At 56.5% G+C, this 10169-nt stretch overlaps 6 protein-coding genes across 6 annotated transcripts; 3 read left to right on the top strand and 3 right to left on the bottom strand.

Moving 5' to 3' along the window:
• Window positions 1-10: 10 nt before the first annotated feature.
• On the bottom strand, window positions 11-266 carry SPRG_16740 (hypothetical protein; the record flags this gene model as incomplete). Its single annotated transcript, XM_012356049.1, has 1 exon — window positions 11-266. A coding segment is annotated over one exon (256 nt), but the record flags the coding sequence as incomplete, so codon positions are not given.
• Window positions 267-1280: 1014 nt separating this feature from the next.
• On the bottom strand, window positions 1281-3637 carry SPRG_16739 (hypothetical protein; the record flags this gene model as incomplete). The annotated part of the gene is made up of 6 exons (XM_012356048.1): window positions 1281-1331; window positions 1382-2217; window positions 2287-2620; window positions 2675-2758; window positions 2810-3150; window positions 3193-3637. 6 exons carry the CDS (start codon window positions 3635-3637, stop codon window positions 1281-1283), a joined length of 2091 nt encoding a protein of 696 aa, XP_012211438.1.
• Window positions 3638-3813: 176 nt separating this feature from the next.
• On the bottom strand, window positions 3814-4953 carry SPRG_22375 (hypothetical protein; the record flags this gene model as incomplete). Its single annotated transcript, XM_012356047.1, has 4 exons — window positions 3814-4056; window positions 4102-4188; window positions 4238-4540; window positions 4585-4953. 4 exons carry the CDS (start codon window positions 4951-4953, stop codon window positions 3814-3816), a joined length of 1002 nt encoding a protein of 333 aa, XP_012211437.1.
• A 586-nt stretch (window positions 4954-5539) lies between these two features.
• On the top strand, window positions 5540-6898 carry SPRG_16737 (hypothetical protein; the record flags this gene model as incomplete). Its single annotated transcript, XM_012356046.1, has 3 exons — window positions 5540-5701; window positions 5748-5876; window positions 5927-6898. 3 exons carry the CDS (start codon window positions 5540-5542, stop codon window positions 6896-6898), a joined length of 1263 nt encoding a protein of 420 aa, XP_012211436.1.
• A 201-nt stretch (window positions 6899-7099) lies between these two features.
• SPRG_16736 (hypothetical protein) lies at window positions 7100-7618 on the top strand (the record flags this gene model as incomplete). The annotated part of the gene is made up of 1 exon (XM_012356045.1): window positions 7100-7618. The coding sequence occupies one exon, from the start codon at window positions 7100-7102 to the stop codon at window positions 7616-7618; it is 519 nt and encodes a 172-aa protein (XP_012211435.1).
• Window positions 7619-8781: 1163 nt separating this feature from the next.
• On the top strand, window positions 8782-10161 carry SPRG_16735 (hypothetical protein; the record flags this gene model as incomplete). Its single annotated transcript, XM_012356044.1, has 3 exons — window positions 8782-8860; window positions 8913-9697; window positions 9776-10161. Coding segments are annotated over 3 exons (1250 nt in total), but the record flags the coding sequence as incomplete, so codon positions are not given.
• Between the last annotated feature and the right edge of the window lie 8 nt (window positions 10162-10169).

Below are 10169 nucleotides of genomic sequence, written 5' to 3'. Positions count from 1 at the left end.
ATGTGGACACCGGTAAACTTGCTTGACGCGCTCACGTTGAACGCGACGGACCCGAGCTGCGGCACGACCGCCGTAATCTTGCCGTCGTACAAGAGCGCGATTTTCGTCCGCGCGGAAATGATCGACGACCCGGGGAGCGCCGTGTGCGGCACGGACGAGACACCGAGGCTTTCAATGTCGTCTTCGACAAAGAGCGGCGAGAGGAGGCTCGAGCCCCAGATCTCCTGGCGCTCGCTCAGCGCCATGCGCGTGCACGTCCCGCCCATCTTTGCCACCGCTCGGAAACGGACCTGAGACTAACTATAGCGCGGCGGCCACCTCGATACAAACCTCAAGTCACTTACAAACCACTGATGGGAGAAAGGACGCGTGCGGTTACGCCTTTTGGGACCGTAACCTTGCACCTCGGAGCATCGTCGCATTCCCTCGCTAGCATGCGTGTCGAGCACGACCTGCAGCATCGATTTTTTTAGCGTGGATAGCGTTGTAGGTCGACGTTTGAACAAGAAGGGCCAACGGTGTGGTGTTTCTTGGAGACGTGGTAGGAGCAACTGCAGTTGTGCCAGACAAGACAGAATGTCGTGTTGCACATTTTGCATACCCAAGAACAAGCAGGTTCAAAATAAGGAGCAAGTCGCTTCAACATTCAACATTGAAGCTCGGGGTTGAAGCTGAAGTTACAAGCTATCTAGCCTGACACAAATAATGCAGCTCTATCATTTTCATCACGAGCTCAAGCAACCAGCAAACAGCTAGCTGTGGCGTTTTGATCGTCGTGGTCGTCTTGGGCTTCGCCATGTTGTTGTTGCTGTCTTGTTGTTGTTGACGAGCTGTTGGGTGGCCCGTTGGTCTGTTGCTTTGCATTTGAACGTTCAAGATACCACAGCTAGCTATTTGCTGGTTGCTTGAGCTCGTGATGGAAATTATAGCAAGAACTGCATTATTTGTGTCAGGTTCGCAAGCTTGTAACTTCAGCTTTAACCCCGAGCTTCAATGTTGATTGTTGAAGTGGCTTGCTCCTTTATATGCACTTATCTTGATTCTGCTTGCTTTTGAGAATGCAAAATGTGCAACACGACAAGCACAGCAAAGTGTAAAAGCGAGCAAGGCAGGGAAGCGAGCATGGTAGGTGCCTGCAATGTTGGAGGGACCCCTTGCGGGGAGTTTGTTATCTGAAAACCGCCATCTCCGTTGTGCAGACCTACCATACGAAGACCACGCGTATCAAGCCGACATGTTGGAGATGTGTATTGTCAATAACAAGAAGTCTCATAGCTCGATCACCGAGGTGTCCGGGGCATACGGGGGGCGATGGCAGTAAATAGCGGCTCCTACCACGCACATGCTTTTTCAAAAACGAAAGGAGCCAAGAACAACGTACAAGCAACAACGGTCGGCGGGAGACGGACCGCAGGCGTCGACGCCTGCGTGGATCGTCGCGCACTTGACTCAAAATGGTCGCAAATCGGCGGTGGACGTGATTGTCTTCGGGTTTTATGGGGTTCAAATCTGGTGGCGACGGCGAGCTTGGAACGGCGTGCTCGAAGAGTGGGTACGCCGCGAGCAAGGCTGCGAACAGCGGCGTCTTCTTGAAGCGCGGCAAAGTGTCCTTGCGCACGAGCCGCAAAATCTCGTCGAACGCGCCATCGAACAGCGACGCGATCGCCCCAGAAGGTGCGAGAAGGGCCGGTGACGACAACGGTCGGCCGCTTTTATGCGTCGCGAGCGACACAATAATGTCTTCGCGCATCTTGGCTTCGATATTGACTTGCTGCGCCGCGCGAGTATCAACGAACTCGTTGCAGATGCTCAATGCGCGCTCGAGCGACGGCGAGAGCTTGAACTGCTGCACGGCGAGCATGAAGTCAATGTTTTCCGTGCTAAACTCGGCGCCGGCAAACTCCAGAATCGCCTTGCGTGCGTCCGGGAGGTTAAGCAGCGGCATCACGTCGACATTCTGTCGACTCAGTCGCAGCTGAATCGCGGCGACCGCCGCGCGATCAAAGACCATGTCCGTCGCGGCGTGGTCGCACGAGAGAAAGACGCATGGTGTTGCCGTGCTTGCTTCGCTGCCCCAGGGGCCCGTTGGTGGCAACGGCACGTGCCCAAACGAGCCGAAGTACCCTGTTGTCGAGACAAGTGACTTTTGCGTCCCGCTTTGGAGATGCTCGACGCTGCCTGAAAGGAGTATGCTAAACTTGGGCTTGCCAACAATTGCTACAAAAATATCGTCGAGACATAGTGTCCACAATACAAGAGACAGAATGTCCACAATGAAAAACGTACGTAGCACGCTTTGGTGCGCGGGCACATCGTCTTCAATGTAGCAGTGCTGGGCCCACGCGACGAGACGGTCGAGCGGAATCGCACGAAAGAACGGCACGCTGCCTTGCGCCGCAATGTTGTGCACAAAACGTTCGCAGAGCATGCCTTGCAATTTCCGGTGGACTTGAGGAAAGTGCTGGAGAAAGCGCAGAAAGTTGCTGCCGTCGAGGCTAAGGAGCATGCACGCCGCTTGGGTAACGAGCGTCGCCGTACGCGGCATGTGGACCAGGAACGAGGTTTCGCCAATGCACGACCCGCTCTGAAGCACGGTGACGGTCCGCATCGTTCCTTGTACCTACAGTGGTGTAGCGAAATCAATTCAAATGGACAAAAATTGGCGGCATCGAACCGGGTCTGTTTTTTGAACCGCGATGGTTCCTGCCAGTAGAATGGACATTTCTCGTCCACCGATTTCGCCTTCGGCCATGAGACGCTAGCATCGTTCACTGCGTCGTACGTGAAGAGAAAATAGAGTCGTCTTTACCACGTTGGCATCAACGATGGAAATTGTGCCGAGATCCGCGAGCTGCGTCAGGTCGCGGGTTGAAATGTCTGCGAAAAATGGACTCGCGCGCAGGATGCGCACACAGTCTTCGCTGATCGCGACGCGCTCGTCTCGACTCGACCGGTCAAAGCTTTCAACCGAGGCAACCGGTCGCCACTTGGCCATGGTCGCCATGGCTGCTGGCGCCGACGTCGCATCGACCGAGACGGTGAGCGCGCGGACCTTGCCGTGCACGGAGATGTTGGTTGCAAGCACCGACTTGGCGACGACGTCCAGGTGGTTGCCCTTTGGAATCAAAAACCGGAGGATGTACAAGTTGTCTACTCGATCCATGACAACGTGTCCATCCATGGCGCGCGTACCTTCGTGGGGATTGTGCGATCGCGTGTCTCGGACGCAGCTAATGAGTACCTCGTCCGTCACAAAGCGCCGCACATCCTTTTGATCGTGGAGAAACTGAACGAGCGACTGCGCGTCTTCAACATTTGAGGTTGCGGCCGCGCGACGCACGATCGGTTGAACGTGAAAAGCAACGTCGCCAACACCGAGAACGGTAGCCGATATCGCTCCGTCGTAGACGAGGAGGCGGTCCAGCCCCGGCGCGATCATCGCTGGGAGTAGCACGACGTCGAGCGACATGCCCGAGAGCTGCAGCGGTGGCTCGACGCAAAAAAGCGAGGCGAGGATGCTCGACTGCCACACGGCGTCCTTTCGGCGTGTGTTGTGGTGCTTGGTGCGAACTAGTCGCGGTCCCTTTGCGCTCTCGGGCAGAAGGTTCGGGAGGACTCGCGACGCATGGCTGCCCATGCTACGACTGCATTCGCTGTCTCTTCTATTTCTATAGCACTCGCGAATATAACGCTCCGGATTATTGAGACAACATATTGTTCACTGTTCAAACGGCCAAGCCAGCAGCAGACGCATTGTAGCCGACATGGCAGAATAATCGTCAAGTTGGTTTTTGCTAGATCGTTGTATGTCAACTAGGACGACGGCGCAAAGACGTTAAGGCGGGCGGCTTGATGGCGCACGAGCAGCGGCCGCACGGGTGCACTCGGAACAAACTGTTCGAGAAAGTACGCGAGCTCCAATGGCCCTGGCATCGGCGGCGCCATGGCTTGGAGCTCGGCGTGGATCTCCTTCGCAAGAAGGTGCGTGAGCGGCTCGTCTTCGATCGTGCGCTGCGTCTCTTCCTCGATGCGTTCGTTGAGTTGTCTCGTATCGTACTACCCAGTAGAGATTGATGACAAGTTGTCCAAACTTTGTTCGACCTCCATGTTTTTGATGAGCGACATGTAGCACACGATAAATTTGTGGACAATGCTGGCAATGGTCTGGCTGCAGTCTTGCTCGAGTTGCTAGCGCAGGTTTTTGAGATCCTCCAGAGGTCGGTTTGGAAAAAGAGACCTGCTGGTTGAGCTCGATCGACTCGAGCGACCGAATGTAGTCGCTTGCAATTTTGCGAAAAGCCTTGTACTGAGAGGCGCACGTCGCCTTGGCGACCTTGGACGCGCGAATCTGGTGCGCGATGTGCTCGACCACTTTGGTTTCCTTGCCCGTGCGGATCTCGGCACGGTCGTCCGAGTCGAGGATCTCGAAGATGTACGGGTCGATCCCGCCTTTGTTCATGCCGGTTTCGAGTGCTTTCGCCGCCGACTGGAACGATACGTCAAACGATTCGAGCGATGCGCGGTACTGCGTCTTCGTCGCCTACGCCATTGCATATGCCTACGCTATCGATGGTCGGCGAGCACCTCAAAGATGCGGTTGCGCTCGGTCGCGTCGGTCTGCAGCGTCTGCAAGCGCTCAATGTGGCGCTGGAGCTCTTGCTCGAGCTCGTCAATGTCCAGCGGCAGGTTGATGCACATGGCGTCCTGCGCGCTAGCGACCTGGGCAAAGAGCGCTGAGACGCGTGCAAGGATGAGGCCACTGCCATGGTACGTCGTCGAGGCCGGCTGCGCAGCCTCGAGCTGCGCGGTCGCCTGTTCGGAAAAGTCGCGCAGCTCTTCCTTGTGCTTGGTCTGGAGCTCCACGAACTCGCGCAGCGTCGTGGCCAGCACCTTGGTCGCATGGATCCACTCGGCCGTGTTGCCGAAGGCCCGCGCTGCCCGGTCCGTCGCCATTTGCTGCAGCGATTTGGATTTGGCTCGCCTCTTGTGATTGGCTCATTTTGTTCTCCAGTTTGTGGCCGATTTTGTATTCGTATCATAGAATTATCGATACAACACTTGTTGTTTGTATGTTGTATTTCAATCACGGAATAATATTTTGGATCTCGTCGCTCCCTGCCCGTCCACATACAAACATCAAGTCTATCAAGTGAGCGATGAAACGGCACGCGCAGGCTAGGAACACGCAACTTCCGTCCGGGGTGGAGGCACCGACGACACAGCAGCACAAAGCTCTCAACCAAACGATCCAAGCCGTTTGAGCACCATAGAACGAAGGCAATGACAAGCGTGAAAATGTACAGAGCTCCAGCTCACATAGTCCTGTCGACCTACCTCGTATTTTTTATTCCGACGCAACACTTGGTGTTTGTATGCAATGGAGCAAGGTGGGAATAGAATGCAATCTGGCGGCCGAGCTGCCACGTCATGTTCCGGCCTTCGCACCTACGGTTGATCATGTTTATCAACTTGCAGGCGGTTGCCATGACGCACTCTCTTACTTTGCCTTTTCGCCCGTCGACACCAGTCCGTTCGAGCCATGCAAGCCGCGCGCAACCACCGCCACCGCCGTGACGTCCACACGGCGCCGTTTGACCTCGGCACCTTGCGGCGCTACATCGCCAACAACTGGGTGCACGAGGCCGCGATCGAGCTCAACAAGGTGATTGACACTCGAAACAATGGCTTCCACGACGCCCATGTACGCCGTCTTCTCGCAAACGATAGCGCTCACACTTGCATTGTAGATTCGTGAAATCTACGGCAGCGACGGACGACTGCGGAACTCGATTCTGTTTACGATTCTACGCCACCCAGCGACCACGGACCTTCTCAACCACCCGGTCATGCGCGAAGTCGAAAACATCAAGTGGCAGGTATGTCCTTCCTTCCGCCATCATTTAGGTTTGTAAAGCACGTCTCGTAGAGCTTTGCGTGCTGCATGTACATGCAGCAGCTCCTGCTCTACCTCTTGCTGCCGACGACGCTGACGCTTTCGGTGACGATGGACCTGAGCGACGGTGAGTCGCCCAACTTCCATACCCAGCTGCTCGTCTGGTTGAATGCCGGCGTCGCGCTCGTGCTCGGTCTCGTGGCGACCAACTTTTTCCAGTACACCAACCGCAAGCGCTGGGCCTTCCGGTCCATCGCTGGCATCGGTCTTGTGCTCATAACGCTCCATTTCTGCTCCGATCTGATCGCTGCCCGTGTCAACTGGATCTGGTTTGTGCGCTGGAACAACCTCGTGCTGACGCTCACGACGCTGTATTTCATTCGGATTGAAATCCTCGAGCTCTGCAGCGTGGTCAACGTCGACGCGAACCCGACCTTTATGCAGCTGCTCGAGGTCGCCGCCGAGACCCTTTGCGACTTTTTTCTCAACTTCATCGGGCGCGCGAAATCGCACAACTTCGAGTCGTTCTTTAACAAGGTGCAGCTCCTGACGTTTGTTGCGATCCTCGTCTTCGTCGTCACCGAGACCTTTTGCCCGTTCAGCAACGACGTCCGCCTCTACCTCGGCATCATCATTACGTTCGCAGCGTGGGCCCTCGGTATTCAGCACCTCGAGAGCCACAACATGGCCGGGTACCTCATCTCGCTCATGACGCTCATGCTCAAGAACATGGTCAAGTTTACGACCTTCTACCTTCCGTTCCAGTGCGTATATGCAATTGCGTACTACCTCCTCTTTGAAGGCCGCAACGTCGACGCCTACGCGACGATCGACAACAGCTTTGTGACCACCTTCCTTGTCATGGTCGGCCAAATCGACCTCGATCCGTTCGAGGACCTCCCGGCACCGGGCCAGTATGTGCTCGGCTACACGCTCCTGCTGACGCACGCAACCTTGATCATTGTCCTCGTCCTGAACTTGCTCACCGCAACTTTTGACCGTTGACCTTTCAGTTGTCTTCTATTAGTACAGTTGCCAATGTTGTCTTTAGTTATATTTAGTCGACATCAAAGTGGCGTGTGCTTAGCCGATAGAATTCGTACCTCTCTCTCAAGTACGTCCATGCATCTTGTATACCAAAAAGCGTACTTTAAAGGGTCGCAACCACATTGGGATTGATTGGCGCATCATCCGAGCGGCTGCAGCATGAGCGCGATCGAAGCAACGCCACGCGGCCAGATCTGGATCATCAACAACATCCAGAAGCGCAAGAACATCCGCGATCTGCTTCTGAGCGCGGCGGCCTTTGGTGTCGTCGAGGTCTATGTCGTGGGCCACAAGCTCCTCAGCTTCGACGCGGCGCTCCTCCAGTTTGAAGATTCAGGTTTCGAGCTGCCCTTTCCAATCACACGCTGCGCGACGCTCGTCGAGTGCCGGAGCCTCCTCAAGACGCAGAACCCGTCGACGCAAATCGTTGGCATTGAGATCCTCCACAACGCCAAGAGCGTCAACGACCCGGATGTGTTTACCGAGGCGCCGATGGCCTTTATGGTCGGCAACGAAGGCAGCGGGCTCTCGGACGCCCAAGTGGCGATCTGCGACGGGTTTGTCTACATTCCGCAGTACGGCGGCGGCACTGCGTCGCTCAACGTCACGGTCGCCGCATCCATCATCATGCACAAGTACGCTGTCTGGGCACGTCCGTCGGCCCATCGCAGCGAATAAAGCTACCAAGATGTAGAACGAGTCGTTGATATCAGGTCGTGAGCATTTGTTCTTGGGGCTGAGCTGAGCTGTATCGCTTGCTCGATGACAACGATGAGGTGTTCAAGTCGTGCAGAGCAAGGTAGAGTTTGACGAAACTGGGATGCGGAAGGCTCGGTTATGATGCGGCCGTGGATGTGGCCGTCGCTGTCCAAGGCTACATCCGCTCAAACAAGCTTACTCACATTGCTCTGGGGAACGGGTGATTCGGGGCACAGCGACGTCACTTCATTGACGACGCCCAGGTGGCGTGCCAACAACGAGGTTCTTCGGTTCCTTGGGGATCCCAGCACCCATCAAGGGGCCGACAGAATCCAAGAAAGCCGCAGTCGAGCGCCATGGCACATCTAGAAACGTGGCAGCCACATCTTCGGGGTCAACCAGAGTAGCACAGCTAGCCCCGCCACCCGCAAAGTGCAAAGAAGCTTCGGCTGCATGGTCCCGGCACACTTCGAACTTCGACGCCACCCACACCGATCTGATTTTCACGGCAAACTCGAGTTTCCCACCACACACACGGCTGCTACCACTGCATTTCTCGCGGGCAGAGCAATCCCCATTGCCCTACGACATGTCGCTGTACGCAGAGCTAGAACACCCTTCGGTGACGCCATCATCCGCGCCGCCGCCATGTAGCTGTGTCGGCCACGCATTCGGCCACAGAGAGCACAAAGTACATACACCGAGGCCGCACAGTACACTCCACACGCTCCTGCATACTTGATGACGCCAAGAGTGATCGCTGCACGTCACTGCGCTGTGAGTTCGCACGCCATTCTGGCCACATACATCGTCACCAGCAATTGCGCTGGCCACAGTCGGCAACTGCAAGCTCCACTTCACGCACGCCACCATGTTCTTGCCTTGTCTACCGAAAACGCATACAAGGCATACAAGGTACCATACAAGGCAGGATGCAGTGACGGACAAGCGGCCTCTCAACAACGGCGCCACTGCGTGAACGATTGCGCCGCCTCTTCCAGCCTCGGTTGCCACGTATTCCCGACGGCAATCGAAGATTCCCCGCAAACTTCGAATCGCACCTGCGCCTGACGCTCGGTCGCCCAATCAAAAACCGCGTGTCAAAGATTGCTTTCGACGCCAGTCACCAACTTGCCTCGTCCATGGAAATCCATTACCCTGACGACCTCCGGCCGCGCCGCCGGTTCACGTTTGAAGTCGACCAAGAGGCCAAGCGTGGGCGTACGTCCTCGCCGCCATCGTGCCTACAACTAATCATTTCTTATTGGCGTAGCCTCGTGGGTCTATCCGGGCCTTGGCAACGCGACGGGCCGCCTTCACCCGGCACCCGAAGAGCTCGCTGCGATCCACCAAGAGATGCACGCGCCCAAGCACTTTCTTTCCGAGTGGTACTCGACGGGCATTAGCGGCAACGACGTGCTCTCGAGCTGCCTCTACTCGTCCGGCATTGTGGCCTCGAAGGCCGGCAAGTTTGCGCCCTTCGCCAACCTCCTCGTCGCCTGTGTCATGTACCTCTTCCGCTTCATTTACGTCGAAGTCGTCTCGGCCATTCCGCTCAACGGCGGCTCGTACAACACGATGCTCAACTCGACGTCCAAGCGCGTCGCCGCGCTCACGTCGGCGCTCGCCATCATTGCGTACCTCGCCACCGGCGTCGTCTCGGCCGTCTCGGCGTCCGACTACCTCCGCAAGCAGATCGAAGACCTCAACCACATTCACTGCGCGACCGGCATTCTCGGGACCTTTGCGATCCTGAACGTCCTCGGCATGTCCGAGTCGGCCAAGGTCGCGCTCACGATTTTCATTGCGCACACCATCACGCTCGCAGTCCTTGTCGTCGCATCGATTGTCTACGCGTGCCAGCACCCGGGCATTTTCTGGGCCAATCTCCAGACGGACTTTCCGTCCGTGGACGTGGCGGGGGCGACCGTGCTCGGCACGCCGTTCACAGCGCTTTTCTTTGGGTTTTCGTCGGCGATGCTCGGCGTCACGGGCTTCGAAACCGCGGCCAACTTTGTCGAGGAGCAGCAACCGGGCGTCTTTCAGCTCGTGATCCGCGTACGTTGTTGCTTTTGTTTTTTGTTGCCTTATTTTCCGTTTCCATGGCGTGTCTTGACATTTTTCATGTGGATGTAGAACATGTGGTACCTCTCCACGTTCTTCAACCTCGCGCTCTCGGTCCTCAACCTCTGCGTGCTGCCATTGTACGGCGTCAACGGCACGATCGCCAACTCGGACATTGTGCTCGCGTCCATGGCCCGCACGACGATTGGCCGCTGGTTTGAGATTTGGCTCAGCGTCGACGGCTTCATCGTGCTCTCCGGCTCCGTCTTGACGTCGTACGTCGGCATCACGGGCCTCGTGCGGCGTCTCGCGTCCGACCGCGTCCTTCCCGAGTTCTTCCTCGCCGAAAACGCTTGGCGTCACACCAACCACTACATCATCCTCTCGTACTTTGTGATCGCGACGAGCCTCGTCTGGATCCTCGAAGGCAACGTGACCATGCTCTCGAGCATCTACTCGTACTCGT

Source organism: Saprolegnia parasitica, assembly GCF_000151545.1.
Source record: "Saprolegnia parasitica CBS 223.65 unplaced genomic scaffold supercont2.361, whole genome shotgun sequence".
Taxonomy (NCBI): domain Eukaryota; phylum Oomycota; class Saprolegniomycetes; order Saprolegniales; family Saprolegniaceae; genus Saprolegnia; species Saprolegnia parasitica.
This window is presented reverse-complemented; position numbering and strand designations above follow the sequence as displayed.